Source organism: Perca fluviatilis, chromosome 6 (genome assembly GCF_010015445.1).
Source record: "Perca fluviatilis chromosome 6, GENO_Pfluv_1.0, whole genome shotgun sequence".
Classification (NCBI taxonomy): Eukaryota; Metazoa; Chordata; class Actinopteri; order Perciformes; family Percidae; genus Perca; species Perca fluviatilis.
The window spans coordinates 27,058,008-27,079,146 of NC_053117.1; the positions used below are offsets into that span (position 1 = coordinate 27,058,008).

Below are 21,139 nucleotides of genomic sequence, written 5' to 3' on the forward strand. Positions count from 1 at the left end.
ATATATATATATATATATATATATATATATATATATATATATATCAAATATGAAACAAAGATTGATGATTGAACAAATTCTTAAACTCAAAATAGCAGATAACCTCAGTATTTTGAATTGGTATTTTCCAATACAAAAAGAGCAATACATATGTGCACCCTGTAAACTGCACCAAATCCACACAGGTGCCTGTCACACAGTCAAATGACTTTTCAACTTCAAGTGAAATTGCTTTTGTCTAGACTGTGCTGGGCTGTCTAGCTGTGCCATGGTGTGTGGCATGAAGAGGATAGGGAGGGGGGTATTCTTTGTGTCTGCTCACATCCAGCCAGCCATGCCAGTGAGTAGGAGAGTGAGCGCTGTCTCTGCCCCTGAGTTGAGTTTCTGTCCGGGTGTAATGTGAGTTTAATGACAGATTAAGTCACCTCAGCCGCGTTTGGCTCAGAGGTCTGGATAGAAAGCCGAGCGGACCCAAACAGTGTTAACAAATCTGTCTGGGTAACTTGAGCTGCCCTAGGCCAGGCTCTAGCCCCAGACCGAGACTGCAGACGATGCGGCTGGCTGCCTGTCTGGCTGGCTGGCTCACTTGTCTGCCTGTGGCCAAGGCCCTCTTCTGGAAGACTCTGGCCCCTGCACTGGCAGACAGTCAAAAGGCCAGCAGTGACCTGTGTGCAAGTCCAGACAGGCTCAAGCTTCTCTCACTTCACCTTGTTGTCTTGCAGGCCAACAGAAAATGCCCAGGGGCATCTCACAGTGCGGCAAATGCCTTCTATCCTTAGAATGATCAGACAACTGATCTTACCAATGATACCAGATGGCTTATTAAGTTTTCAGTGCAGCTTTACAGTTGTGCACTCATGAAAACACGAGTATTCTGAGATAGCAATTAATCCCCCATTTACCCTGTACTTAGGTGGTATGAACACCTTCATGCGGGCCACATTTCATTGAAAGGGCACATCCAATCCTTCCCTCAGGCAGACTGAGAACCCCCAGCACACGCACAAATAGACTCCGGAACAGCTTCTTCCCCAGAGCTGTGAACATATTACAAAAATCATACACACATCCACACATACAAACACACATCTCTTACCCTCTCTTACCCCCTCAGTGCAATCGGACTCTGTGTGTTCACTGTTTTAGCAGTTTTATCTATTTATTGAGAATGTGTTAGTATATATATATATATATATATATATATATATATATATATATATATATATGTATGTGTGTGTGTATATGTATGTGTATATATATGTGTATATATGTTTTTTTATCTTCTTACTCTGTATACATATGTATGTGCGTATGTATGTACGTGCGTACGTACGTACGTATGTATGTATGTATGTATATGGATGTGTATGTGTATATATGTGTATGTCTTTATTTTTTTACTCAATGCTGCTATTTGGAGAGGATTGCGCCAACAGAATTTCGTTGTATCAAATACAATGACAATAAAGATCTATCGATCTATCTATCACGAAAAAGGCGGATGGGATATATCACCAAAAATGCTGCCTATTGGGGTAGTATTTGGGGACATGTTTAAGAACCGAAGGGTTGCTGGTTCAAGTCCCCATACAGACCAAGTACAGTGTAGACTGGAAGCTGGAGAGGTGCCAGTCCATGGGCAGCTCCATCGCTCTGACATCTATCCATTAATGCATGTGTATAGGTCATGTTTGTGTGTGTGTGTGTATTTTGGGCCTGTGTCTCCAATATGTAAAAAAAAAAAGAAATTCAATAAAGTATGTCTTCTTGACCTAACAGTGCACCCACACTGGCAGTCAACAGTGTGGCCGTAACCAGTTTCTCTGAGATTAAGTCCTCCTAAGCACACTTATGCTTGCTTAAGGAATTGCGTGAGGCAGTGGGAAGGGTAAGCCACACAAGACATGGGTTGCCAGATGGCTCCTAGGATGACCACTGGGTCATCCAGTCTAGCTTCTTCTAGGTCATACAGACCGGGGGCCTGGCCTTGTGCATGGGAGAAAGCAGCTTATAGATGCATAAGTGTGTCAAAAAATATTTAATCACCTGTGTCTGTGTGAAATGAATTCCTGCTGCTGGAATCCAGCCATGTTAACCACCAGGGTATTCTGTCGTGGGGAGAGCCATAAAACGTCTGAGCCCAACTAGTTGCGGAGTGGACAGTGCAATTATTGAGAACATGCATGAGCTGGATTTTATATTTTATTCTTAGGAAATGATTTATTACAGACAGTTATATTTATAATTACTGTAGTATTCTATTTTTAAAATAACCGATTACCATTCAATTTGTAACCGATTTTTGCAAGGTGGAAGAGTGGTCAATTTCTCCTACCTACCCAGCATACTGTATCATGTGTAAATGCTTTAAAACAGCCAAAGCAAGGTGATTTGCTTATAGCTAGTGGTCCATTTTTAAAACACATCTTCCTTTCCAAAAAGCCACAACTCTGTATTAGGTGGCCTGATTATCTTTGTGTAACAAATGGTCCTGTTATGGTCATTAAAAAAAATACAAAAATAAAAATCTGACACATTCTTGCACAAAGAAGGTAATGTTTTAGTAGAAAACAGTTCTATAAATAATGGATTGCAGTTGTTTTTAACATTTACTTAGATTCACAAATATGTAAGTAAAGTGTGATAAAAAATGAAGAAAAACAAATTAGTCTTCAAATATGCAACTGATTTAATGATTAAATGAGGGAGAGGTGAGGGACAATTTGATCAGGATGGGAAAGTGCACATAAAGGAATTTCTAGATTTTTCTTTAATCACTATTGGAAATCAGTATCTAGGCTATTTGTGGGACAGAAACCAAAATAAACTTGGCCAACAAGACTAAGCTTCCTTTAGACAGAATCAATGTTTTCTAACTTTCAGCTTAAATTGCACATGTTGATTAGAAGAGACAATTTGGCTATTCATTTTTTGGAAAATAAGTTTAGAGGAAGTGTCACTTCATCAAAGATAGATCGACATAATGTTGGCTGCTTAGAATATATGTGAGAACTCCCCTGACAAATCTGTAGCCCTCACACATTTTTATCCTAAACAAATATAGGATTCAAACTAGAAAGCAGGTTGTATTGTTCTCAAATGCCTATCTTCTTAAATACTAGGCTCTACTGGAAAACAAAACTGAAGAATCGATCTCTGCTTCTCTATCAAGGTGCCCAGCAGTCCAACTACTAGATGAATGAACAGAATGTAGGTATTAATTTATTCATAGTAAAGCTTAAGATTTAACCTGTTATAGGTCGTACCACCAGCATCATTGTGGGGGGCAACAACAAACAACCGCTCCGAAAAATGACAAACCGTTGATTCTTAACATTGTACGTCTATCGGTTAAAATACAGTATATATTACATTTTTGAGAGAAACTGACTTTGTGACAACACATGCCAAACAATATCACAGACACTTACGGTGTACCCTGTATGTTTCCTGTAGTAATTTCTGCATTCACTTTTGTGCAGAGTAATTCAGGTTAAGTGCCTTTCTCAAGGGTGTGATGGCAGAGGTCCAAGGCAGCAGAATGAACTGCGTTTACATGCCATGTTCAGGATCATTCTGATAAAAAGAATTGCTGTGGTTCAATGGTCTTGCACTATGCGCGTGTATTTGGGAAATCTAAAGTCAGTTCTAGCATTCTTGCAGAGGTTAACAGCAAAGCCAGATGTAACGCAGGTTTGTTGGATACACTCCTACAGAAGATCAGTATCGTAAAAGAAAGTTAAATGACCTGCGCTGTCAACTCTCAATTTCTCAACTAGGGCAAGTTTTTTTGTCGAGTCTGGCTCTTGCAGTTGCCTCAGGATCCAAAAGTCTGAGAAAAACTAAATTCAATAATATCAAATAATACTAATAATCGCTTCCTGTTTAAGTAATAAGAGCATAATAGGAAGAAAGGAAAACGTTCACTTGAGAAGATTTTGCCTTTCAGCGATGTTAAAAAAATGCAAAACAGAAAGAGAAGCTGATAAAAAGACTTACTCAAACAGATAAGTGATCCTTCAAACACTGCTTTCCTGCAGGCAACTATCAAAACTCCTCTGTGGAGCAAGGAGTGCTTTACTCAATCAACTCATTGAAGAACCAATGATTTTAGCCTTGAGGTTTTCATTTGGATAACCTTCAGCAGGGGCCCTTTTTTAACAAAATAACATCCTCTGTTCAAAGGCTAGTTTAGAGCATGTGTGCATAAAGTGACATATGGGAAAGGCAGCAGAAAGCACATCTTTATATGTATTTAGCTAATAAGAATTAAAAACAAAATGTAGCTTTAAAATAACTGTGCCTTATAAAATAGAAGATACGGCCTCCAATGCCCTTGTTCTAATATGTACCATGACCACACGTCTATCCTGCTTCAATGTCATGTGTCAAAACCTCACCACATGAGTAAGCCATATAACTGGAGAAGGAAGCATTAGGGGTCTCTGAACTAGGGAAAGTGGCATACTCAAATATCCAAGACAATCAATTACACCATCCCTTGACATGTTGGCCCCTGTGAAAATATCAGTCACTTGGAAAGTGGCCCACACTTGTGACTGCATTGAAATGGGAGGGTAATGTGAGATCCACTTACCATATAAAAGATATGCCTTTGTTTGCTTTTCCGGCTTACCTAAAGAGCCTTAAAGACATGCGAAAGCCCGGAGGTCCCCAAGAGATGAACACTTGGGAAGCCTGTGAAAAAACAAACATTGCACCACAAACTCTGATAGGTGTCAAATGCAGGCCCAGTGGTCAACAAATAAAACCTAAAGCCTATAGCAAGGCTGTAGCACCTAGGGCAATTGACCCAAGGTTTTGCATCTGAGTGGATTACCGTCCCAGAGCCTTACCCAAGGTAGATAATGACCTGATCATCTCTTAAGTGAAAGTATCACCTGTAGGTGGGGGCACAGGACATTACCACCTTTGTTTCCAGATTACATGAAGTGAGGACCTCTAAATTTTGTTTCAGCTAACCGGTACAGTAGCACAGCACAGAGAGAAGATTAAAAAGGGCTTAGCATGGTGCCCATGGCGAACCCTACACCATCTCATGTCAGCAACAATTCATGTACATACTTGTACTCTCATCCTTGCAGGAGATGTCATCGCTCTTCAACACTGTAATGGGTGCTGTGGACAAATCTACAGCAAGTACACAGGCAGGTTTCTCTTGAAGTCAACAAAAGCAGAAAATGTCTTACAATGGCTGCACGTTGCTGTTGCCTAGCATGTGTTGTTGTTTTCTACTTGCTTCCTCACTCTTTTTGTCTTTAAAAATACATTGGCTATCTGGTGGCTGGCGTACTTTTGGAGGAGGCAGAAGAGAAAACAATCGGCTCAGACCAACAAGCCAATCATCAATAAGCAGTGGTGCACAGTTTTCACAGTTAAAGACCACGTTTTAAATTTTGTAATTGTGGCATTAGCCACAATTGCAGTGGTTTGTGGGTGCCCATGCTGAACCATTAAGCAGGGCTTAGCAGCAAATGCAGAAAAATGCATGTACAAGTTTAAAGGGACCCACACACAATAACAAATTATAAAACAAGGACCATGAACCTAAAGTCAGAGTATGGAGAGAGGGAATGGGAAAAAGACAGAAAGATATGGACTTTCACTTTAGTCCCTTCATTTGCTGTGGAAACAATCCAGGCCTAGTCCGCACGTAAAAGCGTTGAGGCCACCCTGGAACCAGGCCACAGTTGTAGAACTGTCGGACCAGGGGATTCGACAGGCAACAAATTAAGACTCCTATGTCCCTATGTCACAGTGCAAAAACTGAGCTGCTTTTAGATTTACTGTCCTGTTTCACTCAGGTGGGACCATGGGTCTCCCTCAGGCTCAATGCAGGATCAAAGTGATTCACTTGCGGTGCACTTCTCTTCAAAGCCAAATGACCACTGCCAGATCAGAGCCATCCTCAGAGGCGCTGTAAATCTAAGCAAGACTGCACAGAGGAGATTCTTCCTAACCCCTTTCAGTAGCACAGAGGAATTTATTTTTTATTTTTCTTGCAGCAGATCAGATAACTTCTGCAAAGACTGGCTGCTGTTACCTGGGTAAATGACCCATGCCTCAAGTCTGGTAGTGGAAACAACATATGCAATGTGTTTGCAGACCACAAAATCTAATTACTTATAATAATACTAATGCATTATTAGTAGTATTAGTATTAATATTAATGCATTACCCATAGTCCACCTGCCCCCCTCCCTTTTTCATCTGTATCTTGTTTTGTTCTACTTGTTTTGTTTGCTCGTTTTGTTTGGTTATGTTTTTATAATCTACCCTGCCCTGTAAAGCGACTTTGAGTCCATGAAAAGCGCTATATAAATTCAATTTATTATTATTATTATTATTATAAAATCAAACATAGTTAAACACAGGGGATTGGGGCTAGGTGATGATTCAATAATGTTTATCTACTTTATACGTTATCGTTCTACAAAATTCTGTTTTCCAAATCAATAATTTTGAGCTAGCCGTCAAATACAAAAAAAAAATGTTTTACTCAAGTTTTTAGTTTAATGTAATACACAACAGTGAAACAATTTATTGCTCTTAACATCAGTTAGATTATTTTATTTGATATATATATATATATATATATATATATATATATATAGTCAAACATCCTTAACAGTATTTTGGGTTCCAACCATATCGCCATGCTCTACTTGAAACCGGATCGTTATCGGAACAGTCTGGGAACAGACTAACAACTGGACCCTCAGACAAACAGGATTATTAAATCTAATGTCATAAGTTTCTGTTATACCATAACATCTCAAAATAAATTTCTCTTTGGGTCAGGTCCCTGAACGAGATCAAGGACTTAAGGTCAGAAACCCGTTGATATTTCAGTCCAGAAGCATGAATGACATTTTCTAGGGGGAAAAGGGGACGGAAAACATCAGTTTCTTCTGTATGTTGGAAAATAATTGGCAGGTTCAGTAGGTGGGACATGGTCCCTTCACCAGGGGTTGACCTGTAGGACACCAAGAATAGTCTGTTAGAACAGAATATCTGGGATGTGTGTGTAGTGCCCATGTTTGCCTTGCCTTATTACAGATTTACAGTAACTCAATTTATTAAAGGCCAAGAGCTCCCTGACAAGGAACATCTGGTATGTGGGACTTGAACGGGTGAGCTGGCGTCCTGCCCATGCTCCCCGCTGCAGGGGCCAATGCACCAGCACCTTCCCTCAAGCCTGCCCTCCCTCTTCTTCTTGTGAAGAGGGCCGCCTTGCTGTAGCAGCCCACACAGAGGGCCCTCAAAGCCCAGGAGGTCCGTTACAAGCCACCCCTCCTCCTCCAGGACCCTTCACCCCTTTCACTCTGGGGCCCCCCTTTCACACTCCAGTCCTGACAGTTGACCAGCTTTAAAGCTGCAGCAGGCCCCCGCTTTAGCACACAGCACGCAGCATTACAATCAAAGTGCCCCCCTTCTGCAAAAGATTTAAACCATGCTTCAAGTTGGAGTCTGCACACTCACTCCCACACATTCACCCTCTCTCACATAGACAAACAGAGACATACACACACACACACACACACACACTCATGGGACCATCATACTTGAAATTCAAGGTTCCTGGGTTTTCTTACCTTTTCTGCCTTGCATTCCTATTCGTAATTATGACCACATATTCACATTGTTTCTATGTGTGTCTGTGAATGCGCGTTTGTTTGCGTGCGTTTTGTTTCAGTTTCGTACAGTAGATGGCAACAAAGCAGAAAATGGGACAAAAGACTTAAACAAAGGATATAATGAAACCAAGGCTTATTTGTTCAAAACACACATTCCACTGACCTTTTCCAGCTGTTTAAAGTCTGTCTCTAACTTTTACTAATAATGGTGTATATCACTTGATCATACATTTGTTAATTCCACTGCACTGGTGTCTCTGTGTATATGCATAGTTGCAGTGCTTCCAGGGCTCAGCACTAAAAGTGAGATTTGATGTACTTTAGGAAATGTGCTTATTTTTATGCACTATTTATTCCTTCTGTTACAGAACGGCTCATGGCTGGTTTTAACCACTACCAGGAAATCAGGAGTGTACAGCTAATGATGTGGGCCAGCCCAAGCAAAAGCAGCCCCAGCCACAGCATTAACAAACATTTGAACAGTTGAGGATTAAAGCTGTCCCATGTGCTCCTTCTTTTCAAGTTAATTATCCTTAAACTCAATAACGACCATCGGGAGTGAGGTATTTAAGAAGTGAGGCCTGGATGAACCTTTTCCAGGAGTCCCACATTTGTAAAACATTGCTGTGCCATCAAGAAACTTTTAGAAAAACCTTTAGTCATTTCGAGTTTTGTCAAAAGGGTAAGTTTCAATGGATGAAAAACTCCATGGAAGAGAACCCCCGGAGATTCCCAGCGTTTGATCCGTGAGTCAGCAAAGGAACCTCGGGGTCAAATCACATGTTGAATAGGCTTTTCGGAAGTCTTGTCCTGGCTAGTGGCGGCCGGTCGTCCGACCCTACTTGACCATTAGACAAAGGGAAGGCACTGACCACAACTGGGATGGAGGGGGGATTCTTTTCTCCTCCAATGGAAAGTCTGATCCTGAATAGGGTCTGTCTGGCTGAATTGCGTTCCACACCGATTTTGAGAGCGAGGACCCACCGGGGTCAGGGTTCAGCAGCATTTGACACAGCCTGTGGGAAAAGGCAAGCACGGTGCCCGCACAACCTGCCGACTGCCCTCTCACCCACAGTGCCCCTTAACCTCCCAAAAAGACGGACCACCAGCCCAGGGATGACAGGACGAGAAAGGCTGTATGGGTGGGAAAAGGGAAGAAAGAGGACCTGAAGGTGGGCGGGAGGGCTGCACTAGCGGGATTGACAAAGATGTAAGAGAGATAAACCATCAAAGAAACAAGACGTTTCTAAGTAGCTTCACATATTGCGCTTCGAAGGTCTAGCACATTCTCTAGAGGGTAATCAATGTGTGCTGCTTGACTGGTTTTCCAACCCTTGCCTCCCAAGGTGAGATGAATGAAGCATTGGGTACACGTCTGTGAGATCTCTACCGACACTGAGGGTCTGCAGTCCTTTTTTTTGTTATCACTCACACACACACCACACATGCAAACGGAGGTTAAGAGACACTATGGAAACGTATGCTATGGTACCTCTACAATTTGCTCACCATTTACAAAAAAAGAGTCAGATATATTTACTAGCTTTAACATCTGGACTCACAACTCTCTTTTTTTTCCTGACATGAGGCCACCAAGCAAGACTGCATGGAAATATAAATGTAATATTTTACCACACACTTTGACTGTGTCCTATTTTTGAGAACACTTTTTGGTCGCCATCAGTAAAAGTGACAACCTTCCTGCTACTTCATTTCCAGAAGATTTGATAACCAGACAGGAGTCAGGCACTTCCACATGCAAAATGCAAAAGGTGTTGCTCACTTTTACAATTACTGGAATTGATGGGTATTTGTAAATTATAGAATGTGGTCTAGACCTACTCTATCTGTAAAGTGTATACAATTTAATTGAATTGAATTTCCAGTCACCACCGAGGCTCTTTTCTGTTGTCCAGCTTATTAAGAAACAGACTCTGTGGGATGAGAGACCGATTATGTGAGCTTTAACAATTCCTGTTTATCAACCTCACACCGACAAGAAATGATACCAGTGGCATTACACACATTACCCTGAGGTCATAGAAAGGATCAAGAACTGCAGACCTGACAGGATTTGTCAGGATGAAACTGCTTTCAAACATCTCTGCATTAAGTTACATTATTAAATGATTAAATCACACAATGAAGAGCAATGACAAGGTTAAGTGTAACACAAGATTGAAAGGCAGACTCTGGCATTTAAAGACAGCTTAATTGTAACAGTTTAATGTTCTGCTGGAAAATGAAGCCGTCAATGCTGTCTTTTACCAGGGAGGATAGAGTCATCTTACTGCACATGGCGGGGCCACTGGCTGGCTGGAGACACCTCTTAAAAAAGTATCACGCGCTGCTTTACATGGAATGTCACACTTCAGGCTGTCATACAGTTACACCTCATCAACCGACTGGAGGGAACCAAAAACACACTCACAAACTACAATGCATCTTTTGCAGTTTGTGTAAATTGTTTGGGAATATCTCTATGGAAGATTAAATTATTTGTTTAGTGCAAGTAGTAGATACTGTATATACAGTATTATTTCACTATTAAGAGTAAGGAAAATAATATACTGGCAAGAATAATGTGGGGTCTGTACTCAGTGCTAATATAACATGAGAGCTGTGCAATGCAAAAGTGTTTTTCCTTTACAATTCTGAGCTGATTCATACTGTAGGTTTCCCAACCAAATGGTTTGTGCACTGTGAAATGACACAAACCACAATTATGACAAGCATGCGTAGAGTAAATTGGTTAGTAGCTACTGTATCCAAAACAGGAAGCTAAAAATTACTCATAAAACCAAACATCAAAAGAGTAGCAGGCAGTAGAGTGAGAAGTTCACTCCGGTACTGGCATTAGTATTTTATCTGGTGAGCGTGCCCTCGTTTAAAAGGCTAACACCTTGTAAAGAAAAAGAGGCACTGGTTTGATTTATCTTGGTTATGTACACAGCAGTACACTGTCATACATTTTATATTCATGTGCTGAAAATAATAACTTTATGTTTTCAGAAGAGGAGTTGAACACAAAATAAATCGCACATCAGCGATGAACATTCGTATCAGTGAATATTTCCTAGAATATTACAGTGAAAGAACACCTCTTTCCCACTGTTGACATGTCAAGGGCCAACTTGAGCTTGGCTTTCAGTACATTGTTTCAATGTTGTTAATATTGTTTATATAATGTGGTCATTGAGTCAGTTTGCACTTGGCTAGGAATGAGGGACAGAGCACAGCAAGGTCACCTGCTCCTCATCCATTTTCCACTGTAGCCAGCAACTCAGAAGTCGGGGGTTGGGGAGGGGAGTTGGGGGTGAGGAGGGTCGGTTGCTGACCGGCTTCAGTCTAGACGGCTCAATACGCAGTTGACTTTTTAAACCCGCTTGTCTGGAAAAAGAGCAGACGTGAGGTAAGAGGGGGGTGAGCTGCAGCAGAGAGGTGGTGGTGCATTTTGGCTGCCACAATCAGCAGGCTCGACTTGCTACGAGCAAGCAGGGGACGGGGGATGAGAGGAAAAGGGAAAGAGAGGAAGAGAGAGAAAGTGAGAGAGATAAACAGACAGCGAGGCAGAGAGAGAGAGACACTATCGGAGAGAGCTATCCGAGTCGCTGGCTGTGGTTCCATTGTCAAGGTCAGTGAGCCGCGGAGTAAAAAGTCACGCCACCTGACCCCCCTCCGCCGCCTGTCTGCTTTCCTGCTGTTCATCCTGTCCTCCCCCTCAGTACCTCCATCAGTCTCGTCTGCTCACTCAGCATACACGGGGAGACAATCTCATCTCTGTGATAGCACACATATTTTATAGTTACACCATCCGTCATCAGACGAGAGGGATTTTACAATTCCTCTCGGTGTGTAGTTTGATAGGGAGATTACAGAATCATCAAAAATAGTTAAAAGAACGACCATCTGAATGCTTCCCTTTCTCTCATAAAATATTGTTAATTCCACAAATCTAAGAAAAACACTATAGTGGTCTCTCTGCTAATGCTGTGTCTAAACTTTGCACCAGAACTATTTAAGCAGCTATTTAAAGTTCAGAGCACTTTCATCTTCATTTGGCATCCTGAATAAAAGTTTTTAATGGGAAATTAGACTTTAGACTTAGAATTCAAACAGAATGTCTGTTAGAAATGCTGACTGCAATCAATTTGCAGTTTTCATTAGTGCCAATCTTTGGCAGGCTAGCTGATACAAAATATTTGACATTGCACAATGATCTCATCTTTACAAGACTGGCAATGAGCCCTTTTGAAAGTCCTCTTAATTATTATTCTGCAGAGAGAAGAATAAAGATTATATTGGCTCACTTACTTTTGCAACATTACTTAACTCTCTTAAGGCAAAAGCAACCCACTGAAGGATACGGACATATGCTGAATCATTTGACAGGGCTGCAGCAAACCATTACTGATTGTCTGGTGGTTCTGAACGCTTACTAATGATGATTAAATCTAGATGAAAATACTAAGAGAGGTTATAGCTCACAGACTGCCCTTGTGATGATTAAGCACTGACCGGAGCTTTTTCCGGCAATGAGGTATGTGAAAAAACAAAGGGCAAGCCAACGCAACAGTGACATGCTGTGCAGTGTTAAGCATAGCATCACTTTTGTCGTGAGCATCGGTGTTTATGGACTACGTAACATGCCCCCCCTCCAGGCCTTTTAATATCACCAGCCTTTCCTTTCCTACGAAAAGAAATCAGCCTGCGACAATTAAGAGCAAGCATAGGGAGGGCAGAACACAACACAACAGACATCTGACATGACATCATACACAATAGCCCCACACACTCATGACTAGATCAACATTTTCCCTTTAAAAAGGGCTGTGTTGATGTCATATCATAGGTAGCTGTCAGAGTTGTGTGAAAACAACAATTTCTGGTGAGACACTGACAACAATTTTTTTTAAAAGATGCTGTTTTGCTCATTGTTAACAGCAAAGCATTCGGTTTCATTATCATACTTTGTTTGACCTGTCCCCTCTAAGAAATAATCTGCAAAGACCCCAAACTAATTATGAACCTCCACTTCTAATGAAGCACATTTTATCTAAACATGACTGCATTCTGCTAAGTTATCAAGACCTTATTCTACTGCAATTACAATGACTGATTTACCATTTTACTGCAGTAGATTTTGCAGTAACAAACTTTTAATTTTGGATGTTTTTAGAGAGCTCTGTTATTGTTTTAGATGCTGTTTGTATGTGCTTGTGTGTGACTGGTTTTCTTTTGTTGTGCATGTTATCTCTTATTTCTCTTGCAAAAGAGATCTTCATCTCAATGACATTATCTGATTAAATTAAAGTTATAATAAAAATCTCCTTTATTCTGACATCAATAAGGTCTAACTGGCAACATTTGTATAGTTCTGAAAGACTTGAAAGAAGTCCTTCCAAAGTTCTTCAAAAACTAAATATCACTAAACTTTCTTATTTGTGAGTTGATTATTCTAAATGAGCTGGCAATAATAAGTAAGCCATTTCCACTCAGTAATGACGCAAGTGCATGGTATTGTAAGGGTGATCTTAACAAGTTAATTAGAGACATTTGGTAACAGAGTTGCTCACACTGTGTTGTTTCCTTCTTAAGTTTCATTGATTGGCCCTTACCTGTGCCTCATCTTCTCCACAACCAATCAGCAGCCACTGGGGAATTTTGAGCCACCAGCGTCACAGCCTACAATGACACACACACCATGTGCCAGACGTTTGACGAAAGTTTCAGACACTGGGCGCCACATGAGTCATTGGGCACAGCCACCACCCAATGTGTGCCAAGACCTGCAAGTTCACCATGTGCAAAATGTGACAGAGGACAGTGGTTGACTAGCCACTTCCGTCTTGGACTATTCCCAACATAGTTTCATCAAAAGTTATCTTTCCACAATGTCAAGTGACTGCAATAGACACTTAGAATATAATTACTGTCCCAGCTAACATAAGGAATCCAAAACCTATGGCATTTCTTTGGGCAAGTAGGGTTCTCAAACAGCTGAACAGAGCAACATCAGCACAATCTTATTTTGAGCACAAGAAACTAATATTTAGTAGATTAAAAAACAACCCTCACCTCCCACTCCTGCTTTTTTTTTTTTATTCTTAAAAGAGCAGATTATTTTCTTTAAATCAATTTCTCTGGGCACCCAGGCTGTCATTCTTTTTTAAATGTGCTATCAACTGTTTATGGATAAGTAAAATTCTGAAATGCTAGTAGAGTATTTAAACCTATTTGGGATAACAATCAAGCCCCTTGGCAGATTAAAGCAATCCAAGCAGGAATGCATTACTTACTTCGCAGTGCAACTACCTACATGCTACATGCTGAAAGAACTTATAAACTAATTAATGACTAAGAGCAAGTGGTCAATCGGATGTAACATTCAAGTAGCCATCTGGATCAGGTCTACCACCTGTCGAGTGTAAGTAAGAACATTATGTTGCTAGGCAAGATATGTATCATGTTTCAAACAAAAAGTCAGTTGATTTTACTAACTTTGTCCATTACTACAATAATTAAAGAACATGTATGATCTATCTATCTATGAATCCATTCAGCCAGCTATTATCAATGTCTGTCTAGACTTAGTCATGATCTCCATTCATGTACAGAATGAGACACATTAATCTTATGCATCTAGACAGATGCATAAGCATGTTAACATTTGTGACATCCTGCTGTTCATAATACATATACAAGACTTTTAAATGGCTAAAAAGGAAAAAATTCCCAGGACTACGGAGACAATTTGGGAATTCATTGCTATCATAGGATTTGACTTTTTAAAAATGTAAATATATATTCAACATAACATTTTTAACTTATTTCCAGTGTTACATGTTTCAAACCAAAATAGGGTTGCATGATATTGATAAAATGTGATACTGTGATATGGATTATGAATATTGCGATATATATATTAATTTCAATATTAATCAATAAATATGCACACACGTGGCATGCTACATAGGGTTTGTCACGTAGTGGACCCGTGCGCTGACGTGTACTAACATGTGCACGGTAAATGGCCAATGAAATGATGATCATTATAGCGTTTCAAGCGGCTCTAAATCAAACGCAACGAACTACTCATTTCCACCAGATGCATAACCGCTGCGGACCGGTTCCGCTGCGTGTCTGCTGCGTGCTCCGCCGTCCGTCAATACCCACCAGGTCCAGATTTGTTGCGGATTGGCTGCGGCCATGACTGACAGCTGTAGTCACGAGGACCCACAAGTTCTCGCCAATTCACGTAGAATATAACCTCAAAACCAACAACAGTTAGTTTCCATCCAGAGGAGTAGAGGGGAAACGACTCTGTGCTGTGTTTTCAAGGTGTAGTTCAGGGATATATGATCCGCCGTGAGCACGGTGTATTTTATTTTGAAAATTAACCGGATATTTATTTTGTTTCTGTGCTTGACTTCCTGTCCCGCACTATCTGCCGTGTGCTGAATTGCTGTGGAGCTCTCCGGCGTCCGACAAAAATAGAAGCTCTGCGTATCTGCTCCGGAGGACTGCGGACCGGGACGCAGTCAGAAAGTAACCGTTATGCAGCCAGTGGAAATACACACATTGACTTTAATGGAAACCTAATGACTCCGCCGCCGTTTCGTAGCCGTTCCGAATCTGGTGGAAATCCACGGTAAGCCACACAGGCAACGGACAGGACGCAGCGCTCCACAAAATAAACAAAATATTGCATACTTATCACGACACTTTTGATATATTGCGATAACGATATTGAGCCGATATATCTTGCATCCCTAAACCAAACCACATTGTATTTACTGACTTTTACAGTGACTGCAGTTATTAATGTATCTTTAGGCTGGTTTTAAGTAAAAGAACTGATCAACGTGTTAAAGACAGAACACAGTCGATTTTTTGAGAGAGAGATAGAGATCATTTGATAAAACATGAGAGTCACAATGAAAGCAGGAACAACAGTGATTATTATTAGATGATAAAATGTCAGGTTAATAACACAGAAGCCCAACACAAGCTGTAGGAACTGATGCGCCCAGCGTGTTACTTGAGTACATGAGTCATCCCACCAAAAATCTATATCTAGTATATATTAATCTGTTATTTCCTGTCTCAATTTCAAAGAAACTGTGGGGTTTTCCTGACCAAGAGCTAGAACACACATTAGCTAAACTAAACTGAATAAATAAATAAAACATAATATAATCAAGACATGAGTTTGTGTATTTCATTCATTTGTGTTGTGCGTTTCATGTATTTCTGGACTTCACAATATATTTATGTGCTGGTAGTTTGTTTTGTCCAGGAGTGCTATAACAACACTTAAATGTAAGACATTTCATTAACATGCTTGGTTTAGTTTGGGTTCATGTTTCTTACAGAAACAGAAACAAATGTGGTAAAGTGTACAGAGCTGAGCTTCTGTCCAAGATTAGTTCAATGAACTGGAACTACAGACTTTGCATCCCTAATTGCATCCAGAACCCCACTATGGTAACATCAAACAATTCAGTGGAAATCTGGGGCCCCTCTAGAATTTCTGTATGATGGTGGCACTCATTTTTTAAAAAGCACATCCTGAAATTGCATGATAAAATGCATACATCTTAAGTGTTATAACAGTGCTCCAATATACAGTAGAACAATGGTACGGCACCCCTGAGGAAAGCATAGGCGATGCTCTGAAAGCCAAGCAAACTTCTACATGATGACAGCGATGTATTCCACTGTATTAATGAACGAGTGAGTCAAACAAATGTCTAAACTAAAAAAGATCATTATACTATCACTTCATTGAGATTTCTGTTAGAAACACAAACTGTCACTGACTGTCAGAGCTTAGCTGGGAAGCATAAAATCATTATCGCCAAACCCCAAGGATCTTGGAAACTTGTTTAAACAAACGTCCTGAATGTGTATTAAACAAAAGAAAAAAGGGGAGCCATCTATGATATATTGCGATGAGACTGCACCATTATTTTGTTTATTTGCGTTCAATCAGTTTTAAATGCTAAACTGCTTCAGGAAAAACTAACCATTAAGCGGTGTTTAGTGCTTTAGGATGGTTTCAGTGACTTTCATGAAAGTAAAAAAACAAAATTTTCTTTGCCCATGATGTTCACACCTAGAGTCAATTCATTAAATGCACAACTTCTCTATCGAATGACTCCCATCAGATTAATCAGGCACTCATGGAGGTAACAAAATGCCTCTGAGAGCAGAGGTTATCAGTTGAAGGTAACATAGTATATAGAATATAGTATATTGTTGTGCAACATTTACAGTACGTATAACCTACTCAGTAGCAGAGGTAAGAGCCTTGAGAAATAGCTCTTCTCTAATGTTATCGGCAAATTACCTCAGAGTGATTAAGTGAAGCGTTCACCGTGGGAAGTATATTTGTACATTTTGGATGAGATTCAAATGAACATAGAATTACTAAATCAAAGTCAAATCAAAGCGGATAAAGCATAGTTTGCTGACTGAGCACTGTTGTGGTAGTTGGACCTGTTCCAAAACTTTGCAGTGGCCAAGCTGTTCATTTTCATTGTCTGGCTGCCTTTCCAATGCTTTCATCTTTTTTTTATTAAGACCCTTTGGTGTTTGTGGTGGTTAAAAGGATGGATGATTAGGACTGTCGCGATAGTCAATAAATCAATTAATCGCATGATAAATAAAAATGAGCTCGATAATTTTTCCGGCTGCGATAATTTCCATTTGCACGTTTGTTTGTTTTCCTCTGCCGCCACGGTATCAGAAATAGGGCAGACGCACAACAGGGTTTCCGCTATGTACATGTAGGGCGCACCGCCGCTCCTTCGGTTGTTTATGAAAGTCGTAATTACATGACTCTGCAGATTTGTGTGCTCTACTGAACTCAAGCGAACTATGATCCGCTCCCTTTCCCCTTTAGGGTGAGCAACTGGAACAGTGACAGGACGTCATCACTCGCAAAGTCGTGGCAACCAAATAAACAACAGGGCGAGTACATTTGTCACTCAATCTTAGGCAAAGTGACAAACCGCGAGGAAAGCCGCAACATGAAATCCGCACTCACGCGGGTCCCGTGAAATATGACAGCTACAGTTTATTGGAAAATAGCACTGTGGACACTGAATTTAATGAATTTACTGTTTATCAGACACCAGATGAGACAAGAAGCTAACGTTAGCGAACGCTGCGGTCCCTCTGCCTTTGACTCCCCTCTGCAGGAGACGCTGTATTCCTCCGACACACTGTATTAACGTTACGGTTTTAAAACCGTTTTCCAGGTTAGTGGGGGTGCATACCGCTCAAAACCAACATGAAAAACGTAGCTAGTAATGTTCACTCAGAGTTTTGTTTTGTTGTTAAACTGTGTGTAAAATGAATGGTGACGTTAAATCACCGGTTTCAGGTAACAGCACCCTACAGACTACGGTACCGTCTATTTGCTGGATGGTTTCAAGCTAACGATCGGTAGCTTAACATTAGCAGATAAGCCTGGTGTTCATATTTTGGCACATTTTTTCTGACCATAGTAGTGGTCATAGTGACTGAAGTGTGATGCGAGATGCTAAAAAGAAACATGCTGTTTTCAGGTAATGGTAATGTTTTGATTGTGTTTGGTTTTTATTCCAGTGCATTTTTTGTTAACAGAGACTGAGAGTCAATTTTATTTATTGTTTTTGGTTGTTTTGTTCATTTATTGTGGAGATTTAAAATGTCTTCCAGTTCCAGTGTTAAATATTCTTTAGAAATAAAAAGTTTATTGATCTTTGAAAAGATGTACCTGCATTATTATGCCATTATCATTGTATTAGATGAAAATGGTCTCTCAACGACAATATTATCATTTATTGCAATAATTTCTGGGACAACTTATCGTCCAGCAAAATTTGTTATCGTGACAGGCTAAGTACATTTACAAAATCACTGCTCCTAAGTAAAGTACAAGAAATGCAGAATTGTACTTAAGTATTTTAATTTTATACTACTTTATACTTCTACTTAACTACATTTCAGAGGAAAATACTTTACTTTTTACACTACTACCATTATTTGGTACCTGTAGCTACTTTGCAGATTTTAAAAATATATAATGAGCAAAAAAAATACAAAGCATTATTATACAGTAAATTAAACCAACAGTTTAAAAAAAAAAAGAGTAAGATTAGGTATATATTACATACACATAACATTAAAATACTGCTTGCATGTTACTCTGTCAATGATAATCTAATAGTATAATATATAATAATGTTACAATGACACAGCTCATTTTGGATGCAGAGTAAGTACTTCTAAATTTATACTTTAAGTATATTTTCTTGATAATACACACTTTTAATTAAGTAATATTTAGTATGCAGGAGTTTAACTTGTAACATAGTATTTTTAAATTGGGCATTGCTATTTTACTTAAATAAAAGATCTTAATACTTCTTCCACCATTGATGCTTTGAGGGGAAGCGACTCCACTGGAGGGGTTAGCATGAACTGTTTGGTGTGCATGTCAAGTAAACAATAACGACCCTCAGCCATGCATTACTTCAAAAGGCCTCAATTACAAGAGATTATTACACATAAATGTTTCCGTTAAACAAGCCATTGTACGGATGTATACAGTTTTCAGCAGTAATTGTGAGAGTTGGAATGCCATCCTCTCCATTGTCAGTGACTGGCAGTTCATCTCCACAGGTGAAAAACAGACTCTCTTTCCACAGGCTAGGATTACCAAAGAAAATAGGAAACAATATTATAAATGTTGTATAGCGGAAAGCCCCTTGTGCACAACAGACACTATAGGAGTAATTTAAATAGAGCAGGAAGGAGTAACAATAAAATTAAAGATTGCTGGCCTTTTCCCAGAATAAAAGCAAAGGACATGTATCCTGTTTGTGCATTCACATCCTTAGAAAGCAGAGCCTCCGCAGCCTTCATCTGAAGGCTATGACACAGCTGCTTCTCAAACACTCCAAATCATTTGATTCACTTCCAGACGGTAAGTGCCCGAATCTAATCAGCAGAAACACAGTGTTCTGAAATGATGTCAGTGCTGCTGAGGACTGGTCATGCCGCAGGGTGCAGACATTAGGCAGACTAGCTGCAAGCTAACCCCACGTAGGGTCATTCTTGTCATATCACATCAGAGACCTTTAACATTTCACCATTAGCCCCCTTTAGGTCTCAGTGGGCTTAGTCATATCCCAAGACATTTTGTTCATTCCCTTGCAATCGCTGGTTAAACCTGAGGGGTAGTGACTAGACTTCAAGACCGACATATCACGCCACGTGCAAGGAGAATGCATGCAGAGATACAGATTCACTGATCCAACGTAAACTGCTTTTGTAATTTGGTGTTAAATAAACAGATAGTGGGAATTAACACATTTTTATTTAAATATAATAAAGTTAACAGTTTTTATGTGCCTGCTTCTAAAATTGCCTCCACACTGCCAACCAACACCAAAAACAAGCCATACAACCAGCCCACAATTCCTTCATGGTATAATGCAACATGGCACACCGGGGGAAATGCTTTAAATCGGTGCTCACGTATCCACAAAGATAAAAAAGGATGAATAGGTGGTTTTGCAAATCTGGTACATGTACCAGAGAGAATTATGTGCTATGGCCACAGTTTAAGAGGCAAAATTGACAACAATTACCACCACCCACTTAGGAACTGGAAAAAATAATGTTCTATGTGGGAAACGAGACAGATTTCTTATATTTGCACTTAGCAACAGGACAAACTGCATACTGGGCATGACAAAACATGTGCTACCAAAAACAAACACATCATTAGGAATTTGACTCTGATGTACATTACGGTGGCTCAGCAATACTTTGATCACATTTTGGATGAGGGGGTAATTATGAAAAAAACTAAGTTCAACTCAAAATGACCTATTTAAAACACCAAATGCAGATGCATTCGGGGACATTTGCACATCCTCAGCAAATTAACTATTTAGTGTAGATCCATGTAAGCTTTTTCCAAAATAACTGGATTAACCACAAGGTATACATCATCACACAGTTACTTTAAATGGGCTAAATGGACTTGTTAGTGCACAAACTTGTTATACTTGCAGTATGTTATTTAAAGTGCTCATATTATGCTCATTTTGAGGTTCATAATTGTATTTAGAGGTTGTACCAGAATAGGTTTATGTGGTTTCATTTTCATAAAACACTATATTTTTGTTGTACTGCACATTGCTGCAGCTCCTCTTTTCACCCTGTGTGTTGAGCTCTCTATTTTAGCTACAAAGTGAGGCATCTTACTTCTGTACCATCTTTGTTGGGAGTCGCACATGCGCAGTAAGTACTGCTAGCTTGTCAGTTGCAGAGTATGAGGGCATGCCATGCTAGCAGCTAGGCACGTAACCATTAACATATCATAATATGATATGTTAATGGTATGGTATGAATATAATATGATCACAAAAGATCATGATCAATCCATTTTAACCATCTCCAAACTTGACTTCAGTTGTTTT

General features: G+C 39.9%; 1 protein-coding gene across 6 annotated transcripts in view; it reads right to left on the reverse strand.

The window, feature by feature from the left end:
• arl15a (ADP-ribosylation factor-like 15a) overlaps positions 1 to 21,139 on the reverse strand; it is a 140,624-nt gene that overhangs the window by 24,158 nt on the left and 95,327 nt on the right. Inside the window, exon 5 of one of the 6 annotated variants that reach the window (XM_039804609.1) lies at positions 4,603 to 4,698. The exons of the other annotated variants lie outside the window; for them this stretch is intronic. Coding sequence (XP_039660543.1) covers positions 4,633 to 4,698 — 66 coding nt within the window. The 3' untranslated portion in view covers positions 4,603 to 4,632. Of the gene's footprint in view, positions 1 to 4,602; positions 4,699 to 21,139 lie in introns of those variants that run through there. 6 annotated transcript variants of the gene reach the window in all.